Source organism: Cryptotermes secundus, unplaced genomic scaffold (genome assembly GCF_002891405.2).
Source record: "Cryptotermes secundus unplaced genomic scaffold, Csec_1.0 scaffold1874, whole genome shotgun sequence".
NCBI lineage: Eukaryota > Metazoa > Arthropoda > Insecta > Blattodea > Kalotermitidae > Cryptotermes > Cryptotermes secundus.
In genome coordinates this window covers 58,339-76,547 of record NW_019718316.1, presented here as the reverse complement: position 1 = coordinate 76,547, position 18,209 = coordinate 58,339, and the positions used below count along the sequence as shown (strand labels likewise).

General features: G+C 40.1%; 1 protein-coding gene across 1 annotated transcript in view; it reads right to left on the bottom strand.

The window, feature by feature from the left end:
- Positions 1–2,117: 2,117 nt before the first annotated feature.
- The window catches only part of LOC111861323 (zinc finger protein 250-like), a 26,963-nt gene continuing 10,871 nt past the window's right edge, over positions 2,118–18,209 (bottom strand). Inside the window, exons 5-6 of the mRNA XM_023845790.2 lie at positions 13,357–13,497; positions 2,118–2,192 (exon numbers count right to left, since the gene is read on the bottom strand). Coding sequence (XP_023701558.2) covers positions 2,118–2,192; positions 13,357–13,497 — 216 coding nt within the window. The remainder of the gene's footprint in view (positions 2,193–13,356; positions 13,498–18,209) is intronic.

The window sequence follows — 18,209 nt, the reverse complement described above, 5'->3', positions numbered from 1 at the left end:
ATATTCTCTCTCTGTGGGGGGGTCTCAAGCGTGGAAACCATCTATGTTTTGTTGTGTGTGTGTGTGTGTGTGTGAGTGTGAGGGGCATCAATTCTTGCGTCATTTCTTTAAACTCTGAGCGAACTTCATCCAAAGACTGGATCTGCAGAGTGGAATGAGTCTCCTGTTTTTCTGGCAATGGCCGAGAACAGTCATATGGAACACATGGCTCTGGGTGCCAGCAAACTATAGTTGAACCATCATCAATTACTCTGATTTGTTCTCCAAAGTTCCATGATGGAGACCCGTCTCAATGACTGAAACGCCTTCCTAACCCGGAGTTATACTTGAGAACCCTCAACGCCACATTAAGAAGCAAATTAATTACTGAAGCACCTTACAGAACAGCTGCTACTAGGTAACCACAGTAACCACGCTGCAACAAAAATATAAGAAAACTGTCATGCTGCCTTGCTTGCAAGTTAACTTCTTCAGTTTCTCCTGAAGTTGCATTGCCCTCCCTTCAATTTGTGCTGCTCCCTTCACTAACATGTCTTTAACTCAGGCTAACAATTTTGAACTACAGACCAATTTCAATCCTGCCCGTATTTTCTAAAATTCTTGAAACGTTAATGTATAACATAGTTGTGTGTTTCTTAAATAAATCCAACTTGCTGTGACTGATGAGTTTAAAAAGATGTCAAAACAGTGGAAATTAACACGATAGTGATGGTGTTCACAAGCTCAACTGATCGAAACAAATTAGATAGACAAGGTCCATATCTGAAAGTGTTAGTGATCCAAAACGTCTGAAGCATGTACATTGAGCTGGGATCATGGGTTGAAATCCCACACAAGGCATGGATGTTTGGTATGTTTTTATTCTGTGTTTAGGTAGAGGCCTTCCGACAAGCTCATCACTCGTGCAAGGAGTCCTACCATCTGTAAAATGATCAAAATGAAAACCTCAACACCATAAGGTATAAGAGGAGTGGATTAAGTAAGTAAGGTGATTGTAGGAGAAAACTGTCAGGTTGGAACTGTTTATGCTGTAATGGGGAAAGCTGTTTGACATTGTACCTGTTCATGAATGATCTATTTCAGTTCTTCGCCAAGTATAATTAAGTGACCATGTCAAGGAGGGTGAGATATTCAAGGCATGTAGGACACGGTGAAGTATTTGGTAGAAAGACTTAAGATCTAGAAATAGTTTGGAGGTTAATATAAACATTAATCTGACGGAAAAGGTATGGAGTCTGGTCTGTAACAGGTCAGGCAATCGGGTTCTTGTGAACAAGCTGAAAGGGGGTCCCATAAAATATTGGGAAATTCTTGAGTACCCAGTACTCCCTTGCCAGTGACATGTGTAGTGTTCTCCAGTTAAGATTTTGTGACATAGCTATTACAGTATATCATGTGCCACCAGTGGCCTTGGGGCTGGGTTGTCATGCATGTGAAGCAGCTGAGCAAGACAGTATTCACAAAAGCAGCAGTTCTGGTTTGTGCATTAATGGTGAAAGGGGACCATTCCTTGTGTAGCCAGTTAGTAATCTCCTACTTAATGCTGTGGCATGCAAATCACTGCTGAGATTTGGAATTGTCCTTCAATTTCATAAATTTATGAGTACTATTGCTTGTGTGATAGAGATAATGTTTCTTGGCAGCCTCACACATTGCCAGAGCTGCAGTAGCAAACCCATATCTGTGCCATTGAGGATGATAATTGTATTTTCTGTTTTGAAAGAGAAACATGACAGCATTCATTGACTGTCACAGTTTGCTTGTTGTGTGAGTTGATAGGATGTAAGATTGGTGTGTGTCCCTTTAACTAGAAATGCAATTCAAGTACTTCATCTTCTGGCTTATTTTAATTTTCTAAATGAGGTTCTTCATACTCTTTGTTACTTTATATAGAAAACACCCAAAAAGTGTTCCCAAGTATACTTTTTGGCAGTAGATATCATTTTTAAGTGATGCAATTCATGGTTTAATACATCTCACAGCTCGGTGATCAAGATGGACCCATTCACTTTATTTCTTGGGTATAGTGATTCTGGAACTTTGCGGCAGAAATCTGCCTGATTCATGCTTGTTTCTTGCTTTGGCTTATCATTAACCCTGAAGTTGGAGCTCGTATATCAGTTGCATTCTGCTGAACTGTGCAGCACTTCATCACAGAAGATGGAACTGTTCGCAGCCACTGATGTGAAAATCTCAAATGCAACACCAATGTTGTTATTATAGCTAACAACTACCCACTGACTGTAGTAGGGCTACAGCTATTGCTTGTCCTGCCCCCTTAAAATTCTGTGGTACAAATTTGGGAAGGTTCCAGAATATAATGAAATTTTAAATATAAAGGTTTTTTAGTAAACTGAATACTTATCTTATACTAGGTTTCATGGTATTTCATCATAGCCTGCTGAAAATTTACCTTTTAGTTAACTGGTTACGTTTAATACCTCATCTACAGTAATTGGTGCAAGAAACATGGAACTGCAATTTAATATCTTATTATTAACAGTATCATGACTAACATTTTTCTTGTATATTTTTTCTTCATAATGGTCTGAAATAAGGAGACGCTTTATTGTCATTGCTTATTATCTTTACTTTAGGATATGCCATTAGGAAGGTGCAAGAAAATTGGGTGGGACTGATATTAAATGGGATAAATCAACTGCTTGTTTATGCTGATGATGTGAATCTCCTGGGATATATGTAACATAAATACCTTAAAGAAAAACACTTTTTTTATTGTACCCTCAAGATTGAGGCAATACGTTTCTCCGAAACATCGGTTAACACCATATCTACACAGCACCGCATCCCATAAGACTGCTTTCTTTATAGTCACTGCCATGAAAATCTAAAATCTTACACAAAAATTTAATTGACACTACTAAGGAGATTGGTCTAGAAATAAACACAAAGCAAACTAAGCATATGTTGACGCATCATCAGGATGCAGGACAAAATCATAACATACAGATTGCTAACAGGTCCTTTGGAAATGTGAAGTTCACGTATTTGGGAATAACAGTAAAGGTAAAGAGGTAAAGCTGTCCCTGTAACAGGCCATGAAGGCCCATAGGGTTGTGAGATGTTGAGGCTGCCACATTATTTAGACAGTCTGCTGACAGATTTTGATGAGGTAGTCAGCCATACATGCCAGCCACATTTAGTCCCAGGAAGATTCCTGGTACTCATTTCTGTTAGAGGCTGAGTTGGCCCCATGGCCATACTGCCACTGGAAGAAATAGGTCAGTTGAAAAATCCAATGACCTCACTGGGAAACGAACCCACGACCTTCTGGCTTGTAGCATAGTGCCTCAACAAACTACACTATCGCGTGCCCCTAGGGAATAGCAGTAACAAATCAGAATTTGCCCCTTCGGAAATTAGAGCAGATTAAGTTCAGGTAATGCCTGTTATCTTTCAGGTCAGAACCATCTGTCTTCTCATTTGCTGTCTAGAAATGTAAAGACTTAAATACACAAAAGCATAACTTTGTCTGTAGTTTTGCATGAGTATGAAACTTGGTCTCTAACATTAAGGGAAGAAAATAGACTGAGGGTGTTTGAAAACAGTGTGCTGAGAAGATTATTTGACCCAAGAGGGATGAAATAGTGGGAGGTTGGAGGGAAAAAGAACTGCATAATGAGGAGCTCCATAACTTATACTTGTCACCAGATATAATTAGAATGATAAGATCAAGGAGTATGGGATGGACAGAGGAGGTGTCACACATGAGAAGAAAAAGGAGTGCATACAGAGCATGAGATGGATAGGGCATGTGTCACACATGAGAAGAAAGAGGAGTGCATACAGAGCATGAGATGGACAGAGCATGCGTCACACATGAGAAGAAAGAGGAGTGCATACAGAGCATGTGTCACACATGAGAAGAAAGAGGAGTGCATACAGGGTTTTGGTAGGAAAACCTGATGGAAAGAGACCACTAGGAATGACCTAGACACAGATGGGAGTCTAATACTAAAGTGGATCATAGAGAAATGGGATGAATAGGTGTAAACTGGATTCACTTAGGTTAGGGACCAGTGGTTGGCTCTTGTGATGACAGTAATGAACCTTTGGGTTCCATAAAATATTTTGAATCTCTTGTATTGATGAGCAACTATTGGCTTCTCAAGAAATGCTCAGCTGTATGGAGTTTATTAGCTTGTCGGCTGTACTGCAGGTCCAAACGTGCAGAAAGAGTTGACATAATTTTTCTTTCTTCCACTGGACTGGCTGAACAATTTCCAGCAGAGTCTCAGTAACTTCCCTGTTAGCAGGCTTTTGTCTTGGAATTTTGATGCTTCTGTTTTATAGTTGCCAAGTAATGATTCATTCCTGATGTTTCCCCAATAAATGACACACAGATGTTTGTCCATTTGGTTATTTTATTGGACTGTTAATTGCTGATATTATTTGATATGGAATAAGAGGGTAGGATGTACATAAATCATGCAACAGGATTATGGGAGCAAGATATCCCAGCTTGTTTTTATTATTATTGCATTATCCTGGAGGCACTGGAGAAAACTGTAGGAAATCTAAGGATGTTTGATCTCAGGCTGAGCTTCAACTGAACTGTATACAGATTTTGAACCATCCAGGAACCATTATTAGTGATGTACTGCCATGTGGTGACATGAAAGGCTTGTAATTTTCAGGCAGCACGTAGCTTTTGTGATACTATGGTTTTGGTCAGGTGCAGAGTTCACACCATGAACACTGATATATATGAAGTCACACATGTTTGTCCATCCATTCACTGGACTTATCATCTCAACTTTCTATATCACATCTGTGTGCAGTTGTATGGAAGTTAGTTAAGAATATTATCTTCTGGGTTGTGATGCTGTTTAGTCCCATGGAAGTTTGCCAGCGTTTCAAAGGAACATGATGCCTCCTGTCTTCAGGGCCAAGGAGTAAGCCAAGCTTGCTTGCTGCTTGGCTTGTTCTTCAACCCTGAAGATGGAGGCCGTATGTCATGCTGAAACATTCGTGAACTTTAATGTTCCATGTGGAATCAGATCCCAGAAGACAGCATAACATTGATGTGGCCATATATTAAAAAACATCAGAAAATTGATGATGTGTATGTGACTTAAAATTTCTTTCGCCTGAACACTTATGTGAATGTCTGCCGTAGTGCCTGCAAAATGGTTTAAATTAAATGTTATGTGGAATTTTGTAGCCAACCCACTCAATCCACGGTCATTTCTTAGTAAGGAATTTAATGCTTTTGGGAGGGCAAGGATTTATCTCAGGGAATGTTGCATGTGGAACCCAAGTGGATTCCGTGTAGGTCAAAGAATTGCACAGATCAGGGCGATGTGAACTGAAGCAGCTGCTGGCAGTTTGGTTCTTAATTGATGGACAAGTGATCATCAGTTCACTGGTATGATGAATAACGATGTCATGCAGTTAGCACACTGCAAAGTTCACTTCTTATAACTGCAACAGCTTATCACACAGGGTTAACTATGCCAAAATACAAGTGTTAGTGGTACAGGTCACAGAAGTACAATTGTGAGATACAGAACTTGTGGAAGCAGAAGTCACAGTCAGAGTGCAATTAACAGTCACAATCATCATCATCATCATCATCATCATCATCATCATCAGTAATTTATCAGACGACAGGTCCAGTCTCTTCCAAAACAATTCCTCCACTTAATGCGATCTAGAGCTCTCTCCTTCAAATGACAGTATCCTCTTCTGTCCCCAAGGTCATCCAGCATCTTCTTACGTCTTCTTCCTCGTCTTCTTGTCACTTCTATCCACCCCTCTATCTTTCCTTCAATAACTTCTTTTAGAAGGCAGTTTCTGCGTAAAACATGACCAATCCAATTAGCCTTCCGTTTTCTTATTTCGTGTAGGATATTCCTCTGCTCACTGACTCTAATTAACACTTCTTCATTTCTCACATAATCGGTCCAACTGATCTTCTCCATCCTTCTCCAACACCACATTTCGAAACTTTCCAGATGTTTCTGATCTACTGCCCTAAGTGTCCATGTTTCAGCCCCATACAGAGCTATGCTCCAAATGTAGCATTTCACTAGTTTCTTCCTCAAATTTAAGTCCAATTTGCTGGTAAAAAGATTCTTCTTCTTGCTAAATGCAGCTTTTGCCATGGCAATCCTGGATTTAATTTCACAAGTACACCTTCCATCATCTGTTAACAAGCTACCCAAATATTTAAAACATTTCACATTCTCCAGTTGTTTTTGGTCTATCTTTATTGTGACTGGGGTTGGTTGTCTCGAAATTTTCATTACTTTTGTTTTCTCCACATTCATTTCCATGCCATAGCACCTTCCAATTTCAATTAGTCTATCAATCATGCCCTGTAGCACAGTTCCTTCCTTAGCCATTAACACAAGGTCATCTGCATATTTCACAGTTTGAATAATTTGCCCCCCTAATTTGAAGTCTCCGAGCCCATCCAGAGCTTCCTTGGTAAGGCATTCACTGTACAAGTTGAACAAAATTGGCGATAAACAGCATCCTTGTCGAACTCCTCTTCCAATCTGCACACTTCTTGTCTCCCCACTGTCCAGTCGTACTCTAACTTTCTGATCCGTGTATAATTTGCTAATCAATCTTCTTTCACGCCAATCGATACCTGTTTCCTTTAGGATCTGCATTAATTTGATCCAATTTACACAGTCAAATGCCTTCTGCCAGTCTATGAAGCAAACAAAGAGTTCTTCATCTATCTCCAAAGTTCGTTCTGCTATAATTCTCATCATCCCAATTGCATCCCTGGTTCTTTTTTCTCTTCTAAATCCAAACTGATCTTCTCCAAGTATATCTTCTATTTTCCTTTCAAAGTCACAAGTATATATGGAAGAAGTTGCAGTGGGAGAAGAACTAGAAGTAGAAGTCGCAGAAGTAATGGAACTCAAACTGTCCACATCACCAACAACACCAATTTAACTTACTTGAAGGGTGAATGCCATTCAGCCCCACAGTGTCGCGGAGGAAGAACTGTGCTTCTGTGGCCCATCTTGGCTATGTTATGACATGACATGACATGCAAACAGTTGGAGCACACTGACAGTGAAATGGACACAGTCTCCACATTCTGTTCCACACAGTTTATATGAGTAATATCTGTGCCAAAAGCAGATGTGAGCTGATTAAATGCTGCGCCTCAGCAAGTCTGACCCTGTATCAATTGTACTGTGCTCACATTTTCTCAGTATTCCACTAATTACAAACATACAGCATGACGATACACATGGCACAACCAGACTTCCAATTCAACAATGAACATTACAGCCATGAAACGATCTGATGATGTGACAAGTATATTCGTGCAGCTATACTCACATCCGAACGCTCCAGTCAATTATCCATGGGGATTACTGGCTGTACCAAATGACTCTTTCCGGGTTATTCTTTAGATGCTGCAGAGAAAAATGTAACAACTGCTTTGTTTAAAATTGTTCCAAGTTCACCACTTATGAAGCATTATTCCAGCTGATGCTATGTAGCCTAAACTACTAAGCGCATCGTAAATTAAACCCTAAATAACACACGCTCGCCAGAACACTCATATGCTAGTAGGATACCTGTACATTTTAAAGATTTCTGGAATCGCTGGAATTTTGGACTTTGTCCATTGTCCTGCTAGAACGAGCTCTTTCTAATGGACCCAGCAGAGTAGTTGTGCCCCCCCCCACCCTCTGCTAGAACGAGCTCTTTCTAATGGACCCAGCAGAGTAGCTGTGCCCCCCCCCCCCCTCAAGAGAGGACAGAAACAGACACAGTTTCTGAAATGGTACATTCTCTTGTTCTGTGAACACCAGACAATGAACACAATCCAAAAACCCAGCAAGTGATTCTGAGTAATATACAATATCAATTTTAAATTCTGAATTTTGGTGAATGAAGCGTAAGTCAGACACATTTTTTTTCTTCTCTTTCAGTTAAGGTACAGGCTTCTATGTCACGTTCAGAGTCTCACTGTTATTCTGCCCATATTTCTCTTTCATATTTATTATTCCCTGAGGTCTGTACTGTTATTTGTCTCTTCATTGCCTTCTGCTGCATCAGCTACACCAAGCAGCTCTTTCGCTGCACACAGCATGTGTTCACAATGGGACGTAAAATTTATATACATTAGAACAGTTTCTGCACTAGTGGGACATGAGGTCTCTAAAATAACAACTTCCATTAATGATTACTAACTCAGCTCCTTGGAGTTACTTATGTAGCAGTAATTAAACTGAAAACACATACTGCAAAAATTCATTTCTTGGAAGAAGACAAGCTTTGCTTCAGTCTGGTGGGAATATAGGGTTTCATAAACTGACTGGCTGGATGAGAGTCACTGCCCTCAGGTATATATACATAGCATAATGTACTATCCCAATGTATACAGGGTGTCCCAGGAGGAATGTGCCAAACTTCGGGAGGGTGTTCCTTATGTTAAAGTATGCCGATATAACCCAAAACACCTATGTCCAAAGTTGAACGGTTACGGAGATAATGGCCAGAGAAGTGTCAAACTTTGACCGGGGTTACACACTTGTTGATTACAAAATACATATTAAAACTGGCAGGAATATGTGGATTCTGTAATGTTAATAATGTACGTAACATCAAACTAACTTGTGAGTGACGGAAAGCCATAAAAGTGAAGTACAAAATACTCGCTCGCCATGTCATAATTGTCCTTAGGTTTCCAAGCAGTATACATAACACATGACTGGCGAGCGATGACGTAACGTGCTGACTGCGCGTTCTGGTATGAGCCAACTACATAAGCACGGCTAGGGAGTATCATCGCACTCAAGGACAAACATAGATAAGGGCTCTCAGCTGAGAGGTACAGCGAGGTACAGTGCTTGGACCTGCCAGAAGACCACACTTTTCTTGGGCCATTATCTCCGTAACCGTTCAACTTTGGACATAGGTGTTTTGGGTTATATCGGCATACTTTAACATAAAGAACACCCTCCCGAAGTTTGGCACATTCCTCCTGGGACACCCTGTATAACAGGAGCATCCAGACTTACTGACCATTAGAGACACATTTGGGTTGCTTCAGCAGGATGGGGTCAACACCAAATGTCAGTTCCAGACAATCAATCTAGAAGTTCTAATGCCAAATATTAACCAACTTCACACAGCTACACCTTTCCAGAGAAGCTACTGTTTGCTCAGCTACTCAGTAAATTACCAACATGTTATGGAATGCAAGGGTTCATTACCATTCACAGCCAGACACAGGCCCCTATCCTGAGCCAGATGATTTCACTCGCATATAGAATACACAGCATCAGCCTAACTTCACACTTTTCTGAGGACAACTGCAACCCATTTGTGCGCTGCCCACTACTTTATATGGTGAAGACACACAAAATGGAACACATATACCAGGACCATGGAGCAGGATCAGTTCTGTGATGCAGTGACAGCCAACGTGTGGCAACATACCAGGTAGAGTTCTGCTGATGCAAAGTTATTGAGGAATGATGTATGGTACAGCTTATGCAAAATGAAGCAAGCGTTCCTTGGAAAGAAAAGTATCAGTAATCAGAGATCACTTGCTCAGAGTGACCAAGAATTAGCTTCGGTTATGATGCAGCTCATTCAGGTAGTGAAGAAAACAGGGNCCTGAGTGCCAAACCACTTTCTTTTTGATCTCATGACAGACTGCTCAGTTTCTCTGCTGATATTCACAATGAAAAGATGTAAGCAAGTCTTTCATGATCTTTTCAATTAAATTCTTAGTACTACTATATTTCTCCACAAGCAGAATTATCCCACCTTTATTAAACTTTCTTTATATAATCAATATACCAAGTATCCCGCAAACAGATATTTTGTCTGTAATGTCCAATATGGCGTAGTTCAGTGTTCTGCAACCTTTTTCTACTCATAGCACACCATGAATTATCCACGACTCAACACGGCACACCAAAATGTTATTCCCCTCAAAAATGCATGATATCAGACAATTAATATAAACATGTAACATGATCAACTTATTACTATAATATTATTATATTGTTATTTTATATCATTAAACAGAAATCGACTCATGCATTTATTAACAATTGATGAACTTTAATTCACTGTAGAGTGTAGAAAATACACTTCTATTACTATTAAAGTGAATACAGTAATTCTACTCATACCCTCAATGTGATACTTGCGCCTGCGTAGCTGCACACAGGCGACTGATCCGTGGTGGAATCGTTGACAACACAAGTTTCATTTCTTCATCAATGGATTTGAGCCACTCCCTCTTTGATGTCTTAATTTCAGTTAACGTCAAGAAGCCCACTTCACACAAATATGTAGTTGAAAATGGCAATAACACATTAACTGCCATCTCGGAGATGGCCGGGTATCCATTCCTTATTGCCAACCAAGACTTATCCAAAGGCACTTCAAGAAGTTTAAATTTCAATGTTCTGTCTGCTTTTAAATCTGCGAGTTCCTCTTGTATATTAATTGGAAGATGTTCTGAATTCACAACAAATGGATCACGAACCCAGTCGAAATCTTGTACACTCTCCAAAATACTTATTGAATTTCTGCTGCAGCATTTCTAAATGTTCTTTAATTGTGTCCATCACCACTTTATTGCTATCAGCAAGTGGCCATACAGTCAGGGACATCTCAAATGACCCATGTGTAATTCTCTAACTAGCAACCAAATCTGAGAACTACTTCAGAGCACAGGTGTGGCAGAACTGAAACAACTGTAAAACGCGGGATCTCTACTCTTCAAATGGAAGAAGTGACACTATACAGACTTATTTTTGAAATATTTATAATTTTAAATGAAGTCTAATCGGTGGGTGCATCATTACAGGAAGAAAGTCATAAAGTTGAAGAAGCTCTAACTTCTAACAAACAGGGGCAAATACCAAAACAGCGTATAAAAGACAGGAAAACCCATGCTAATCCCTGCAGTTTTAGGGAAAAGCACGTACACAGAACATGCGTCAAGTATATCAAAGAAACTGCGTAGATGCGAGAAAAATAAAAATAAATCAATAATGAAAACTATGATATAACAACAACTGTGAGTAAATAATTTACGTTTAATTCCTTAGAATACAATATTACTGTACATAAAAAATCACAACATGTAATAAAGAATAAACAAGCATCTTATTTAATCAGTGCAGTGGCTGAGAATAAAATACAAGCATATGAAACAAGGTAACTGGGATAAAATAAAACGAATAAAATTTGACAATTAATTTCGTACAATAGGTAAAAGTTCATGTCACACCTTTCACCTTGTGACGCCACACTGCCGTAGTTTGTATTCATCTGACCAATCCATAACAGTTATCTCAATATACTCAATCCAGGTGATATATCAATCTGAAACTAACTGATCAACGAATTTACTCACATGTGATGGCAGAAGAGCACAGATAACGTACAGCAAAAAGCATATGATGCTGCTGAATTATGTGTATAAGCTGTCAATCCGTTTCGGTGCTACACTCTACTAATCATTAGCTGAATTAACATCATAACTGTAGGATAATGTCATCATGTCATGTCTGGTTCCATTCAACAAGACAGGACAATCAGCAATCACAATCAAATGGAACTCATTTGCACAGATCTTTTGTACCATGGGACTCGATTCATTTCCCGTAAGTTTGAAAGCAATCAACTCCAATATATTGTAGTATTATACAAAACTGAAGCATGCCACACACAGCAAAACTGTATTACTGTTCCTTTAGCCTAAGCCAGTGGTTCTCAACCTTTATGAAACCGCGGCCCAGTAAGTTCTTTTTTTATAAGACGAGGGCACAGTCCCAACAAATTTACTTGTAAATACCTTTCCAGTTTTGTTAAAGTTCATGCACTAAGCTAATGTAATATTAGTAATTAATTATAGCATAATCATAAAGAGTGTTAGTACACTTATGTATATGGTGTGGCATGATGACGAACATTAAATTACATTTATTTTAGTTATCAATCACTGGACTAATGAACTCTTGCAGCATTTTGTAGTTTCCTCAGACCAACATCATCAATTTAATTTGTGCTAATTTTCATTGACATATCCCATGCTGATCACCAAAAACTTATGTTATTCAGCGCAAAATTGATTATTGTGTTGTTAAATTGATTTTAATGATGTTGGTTTGAAAGAAACGGCAGTGAGAAAAATATTTATGCATTGTAACTCACAATAAAAGTCAGCTGAGTAGGGGAAGAAGCAGAAGGATGTCCACTTGCCAGTGAAACAGTATTCAGTATTACCAGATTTGAGAACCGGATACAGACTGCCTTGATCTTCAATTTCAGTGGAAACATTTTCTTTATACTTCCTTGCTGATTGGTCACTGACATTTGCAACAGAGATTTTATTTCGCTCAGTTCTGAGAACAGAGGATATGCTGCCCATTGTTGTAATCAGTTTGCAGGCAATTTTTATGACTGATCATAAACATCGGTATTGCCTTTCCCAAATGTTGAAAGATTTGGATGTCTGAAATTTCCCGATCATTCATGAATACTTCCATGTTTAAAAATATGCAGCTTGGTCACTGACATTTGCTACACAGATTTAGGTGTTCTGTGTCTGAGCTTCTCGACACAAATATTATTCTCCTCAGAATATTTCCACTGTAAAATATTTATTCATGAAAAATGCTCAGAAAATGAAAGTGACAAATTCCAGAAGAGCCCTTCGCGGCCCAGTATAATTGATGCCAGGGCCCACTACTGGGCCGCGGCCCGGCGGTTGAGAAGCACTGGTCTAAACCCATCTCTGTTTCTCTATGATTTACTGAACACATCAACATGTATGCGCTGATGTGTCTTCAGATGGCTCTGCTGACTGAATGACTTATTACATACATCACAGCAAAATGGTTGCTCCCCACTATGTATGCGCTGATGTCTCTTCAGATTACTCTGATCACCAAATGACTTATTACATACGTCACAGCAAAATGGTTGCTCCACACTATGTATGCGCTGATGTCTCTTCAGATTACTCTGATCACCGAATGACTTATTACATACATCACAGCAAAATGGTTGCTCCACACTATGTATGTGCATATGCTTCTTCAGGTTACTCTGCTGACTAAATGACTTATTACATATGTCACATATAAATGGCCGCTCCCCACTATGTATGCGCTGATGTCTCTTCAGACTACCTTGATCACCGAATGACTTATTACATACGTCACAGCAAAATGGTTGCTCCACACTATGTATGCGCTGATGTCTCTTCAGACTACCTTGATCACCGAATGACTTATTACATACGTCACAGCAAAATGGTTGCTCCACACTATGTATGCGCTGATGTCTCTTCAGACTATTCTGATGACTGAATGACTTATTACATACGTTACATATCAATGGCCGCTCCCCACTATGTATGTGTCCATGTGCTATCAGAATTTGCTCTTGACTGAATGAATCTCCACACTCATCACAGGAATATCGTCGCTCCTCACGATGTACAGGTTGAAGTTCATTCAAATTACCCTGGAAAATGAGAGTAAATAACATGAAAAATCCTAATAGGAAGAGAAATAAGTTTGAAGCTCCAGTAGAGTGAGATGTTAAATCGGTAGGCGTGAGTGTGTTGACAGAGAGGGGAGGGAGGGACAGAGAGAGCACACCCCCCTTTGTGGTGTGTGCCTGAGTCCACCGGCATGTATGGAGGTTTCTGAGTCAACAGACGTTAAGCTGCACTGCCACTGTTGAACAAACTCCAAATTAAATAAAATTATGCATTTGTAAGGCTGGACAGACATCTAATTAACAGTGGATAGGCTCCTAGAATGAAATAACAATAAAACTGAGCTAAAAAATTATACTAAGAAAGGCTGCATATGGCCTGGCAAAACACCACTACACATGACAAAAAAAAAATATATATATATACACACGTGGTGCAATCCAGAAGTTCCCGAAATATATTAATAAAATCTATTACATCTTACCTAGATATTATTCTGCACCATCACCTTCAAAGTAGTCCCCTTGGGAGCACATACACCAATCCCAGCATTTCTGCCACTTTTCAAATGCATCCTGGAAGTCTCTCTTTGTTAGGGTGTTTAGTACCGTCTGTGTTTCCACTTGAATTTCCTCAACTGTATCAAATCTTCACCCCTTCAACTTGATTTTCATCTTGGGGAAGAGAAAGAAGTCGCATGGATCTAAGTCTGGCGAGTACGGTGGGTGGGGAACAACTGCCATCTTGTTTTTAGCCAAAAATTCCTGCACAATGTAAGTCGTATGTGGTCGTGCGTTGTCACGGTGGAGTACCCAGTCGTTCGTGCACCACTTCTCTAGACGTTTTCTTCTCATGTCCTCCCTCAAACGCCTTAGAATATCGCGATAGAACTCTTTATTGACTGTCTGACCAGGAGGGATGAACTCCTTATGAACAATCCCGTCAATATAAAAAAAAAAACAAATCAACATGGACTTAATGTTGCTCTTGACTTGTCAAGCTTTTTTTGGCCGAGGTGAAGAAGGGCTCTTCCATTGCAACAATTGCTGCTTGCTTTCAGGGTCGCAGCCATAAACCCAACTTTTGTCACCAGTGACAACCTTCGAAAGAAAGTTTGGATCCTCTTGATGCGGTTGCTGAAGTTCCCTGCAGACTTCCAAGCGATGCTGCTTCTGTTCATTTTGCAGCAGTCGTGGCACAAACTTCGCCGCAATCCTCCTCATGTTCAGTTACTCTGACAAAATTCGTTGACATGTACCATAACTTAGTCCCATGGTGTTACAGAGGTCTGTGATGGTCAGTCTACGATCTTGCAGAATCAGATCCCTAACTTTCGCGACATTTTCTGGTGTTTTGCCCGTTGACGGCCGTCCTGAACGATCATCATCATCAGTCTATGTTCGGCCATTTTTGAAACGCTTATACCAGTAGTAAGTTTGTGTCTGGCCTAAACTGTTGTCACCAAAAGCTTGCTTCAACATTTGGTGCGTTTCTGCAGTGGTCTTCCCAAGTTTGAAACAAAACTTTATACAGACACGCTGCTCTCTCAGGTCAGCCATTGCAAAACCGCAGACTCACGGAAACACAACAATGGAAATTCGTTCACCAACAATAAACCCAATCACTCATCTCGACACCGCTTTCCACACTGATTCAAGAAGGATGTGTGAGCAGACACCTAGCGCTATTTCAATGTACTCATAACTATTCGCGCGCAAAATTCAAATTTTGGAAACTTTTGGATTGCCCCACGTATATATATGTATGTGTGTGTGTATAAAAGACCCCAAAGAGATGAATAGCATACTGTCAGTTCAACAGACATGTCTACCCTGATACCATGAGCAAATCCATATGAGTCACCTCCAAGGTTGCCACACAAGATTCCTTGACAGTGTAAACGTTTGGCGTTTGCCAGAAAATGGCCACTACTTCTGCATTTGTCTGGGGTGGTACTAGCAGGAAGATGTACAGTGTTTAACACACAGTTCGGTGTATGTTTTGTTTTCTTTTGGCACTACTGCCCCAATTTAGGCCTTGGCCTACCACCATGACACTCTCTGTTTCACTTTGGTTTACAAGATCTCAGACTTCTGGTAGGATTCCTTGGGCGGGTGATCAGCCCGTCACAAGTCTCTACCTGTACACAAAAACAGAAATACACACGCACGCACACACACACACCAAACATTCATGCACTGAGTGGGATTTGAACCCACAATTCCAGCTTCCAAGTGAGTGAAGGGAGTGCATGCCTCAGACCGCTTGGCTACCATGACCAGCTTGGTGTATGGGTGACCATGTGCGAATACTATATAAGGTGTACTGGAAAGTTCCTGGACTAGGTCAGAAAAGAAATACTGACATAACTTACTTCATTTTGTCTACCATCTCTTTCAAAACAGTCTCCTTGGGAACATATACAGAGGTCTCATCGTTTCCACATTTCAAGAGCGGAGTGGAAGACATTTTCCTCAATGCTGCTGAGTACCGCTTGTGATTCCCTTTGGATGTCCGATACTGTTGTCCCTTCAGTTTCATTTTCAAATTGGGAAACAGTGAAATCACAGGGGGCTAAGTCCGGCAAGTAGGGAGGATGGGGAATGAAAACCACGTTGTTAGTCACAAACTCTGTGGCTTTCAGGGATGTGTGGGTGGGTATGTTGCCGTGATGAGGGGATAATACAGTACATGTTCAAATTTTCTGTTGAGATCTCCTGGCAAACTCCATGACTGATCCCAATGGTGTCTGCAAGGTCATGGATTGTTTGGAGACAGTCTTTGTGGACGAGTTCTCAAATTGTTCAATATTTTCTGTCATTTTGCTGGTGCTTGGTCACCCTGAATGTTCGTCACCTTCAACTGACACCTGACCGGCCTTGAAGTGTGAATGCCATTCAAAAACCACTTTCCCACTTAAAGAAGGTTCTCCAAAAGCCTCATGAACCATTTCAAGAATTTTGGCAGTGGATTTACCAAGTTTCATGTAAAACTCTATACATTGCTTGATTTTGCCATTCATTGTAGAAAAAATGGCACACAAAGTCGAAAAAGCGTTATGAGTAAAAACAATGCGTGTTCAGAGCACGGTGTCTTATGGCAGACTGATGCACCAGGCTTTCAGAAGTGTGACCTTGCCCTCCCCTCTCATCTTCTTTCACTGAGGCAGTTACAACATTAAGTCCAGGAACTTTCTGATAGCACCTCATATTGAATGTTTTTTGTCTTTGTTGTGTTTATCTTTAAGTAAATTTATCTTTTTGTATTTGTATAGGGAGGTTCTTATGGTTGTTGACTGGTTCATGGCTCTGCATTTCCTGGCGACCAGCACACAGCCGACTGTGAGTCAAATATGAATTTTGCAAATAAATGAGCATGCCTGATGGGCCATAATTAAGGGAAGTTATTAAATTTGTGGATGGTTTGATGGCATTATGTTTCACGGCAATCAGTGCAGTTCATGCATGGGAATGTGTTTATGATTTGTCAGCAGTGGGTGGCAGTTATCAATTCCATTAGTCATTTGTTCTGTTACTGTTAGTGAGCACTGTGTTCTATCATGATGTGGTATACTTTAGAGCAATGTGCATTTCTGTATGACACATATGCCAAATACAATTCTGCTGGTAAGCGCCGGTGAAAATTTTGTGATGAAAGAGTCCCAGGAGACAAACAATTCACAATTTGGTGAATAAACTTTCAATATTATATTTCAGCATCCTGTTACACTCACACAATATATATGGATAAATACCGTCTTAAGTGCAACAAATTTTATTGTAGTTTTTACTGCTTTTCCTCCTCCACACTACATGTTTCGGCCCTAAATGGCCATCATCAGGTGTGTATCACTCACGTAGCTGTTACACTGCTTTTTAAAATTTAAAATTACCAGTCTTTCTAATTGTATAAAATCTTTGTTAATCTACACGCGTCGACGCGTGTGATTCTTCATCACGCATGGATGGTCTTGAGTACAGAGAGGCTATATATTCACTTCTATATACCTGGTGTCAGAGAGGATCTGTGCCTCTTCTTCCCCTTGGCCCATTATTATTATTATTATTAACATCTCTTGTCACAGGTTTATTTCCTGGCATTCCTTTTCTTGAACCAGCGATGCACCACTCAGGCTTCAAGCTTCGCACTGTAGCACTTTCCGTAGTATGTGTGATGTTCCCAGGATAGCTGTTTTTTGCCATGAATCTATGGAGTGCTTACCAGGTATTAGTTCCAAATATTTTCTCAACCCTCTCGTGACTGTACCCGTGGCTCCAATAATTACTGGTATCACTGGTATCATCATCATCATCATCATCATCGTCATTAACATCTCTTGTCACAGGTTTATTTCTGGGTATTCCTTTTCTTGAACCAGTGATGCACCACTAGGCTTCAAGCTTCGCACTGTAGCACTTTCCGTAGTATGTGTGATGTTCCCAGGATAGCTGTTTTTTGCCATGAATCTATGGAGTGCTTACCAGGTATTAGTTCCAAATATTTTCTCAACCCTCTCGTGACTGTACCCGTGGCTCCAATAATTACTGGTATCACTGGTATCATCATCATCATCATCATCATCGTCATTAACATCTCTTGTCACAGGTTTATTTCTGGGTATTCCTTTTCTTGAACCAGTGATGCACCACTAGGCTTCAAGCTTCGCACTGTAGCACTTTCCGTAGTATGTGTGATGTTCCCAGGATAGCTGTTTTTTGCAGTGAATCTATGGAGT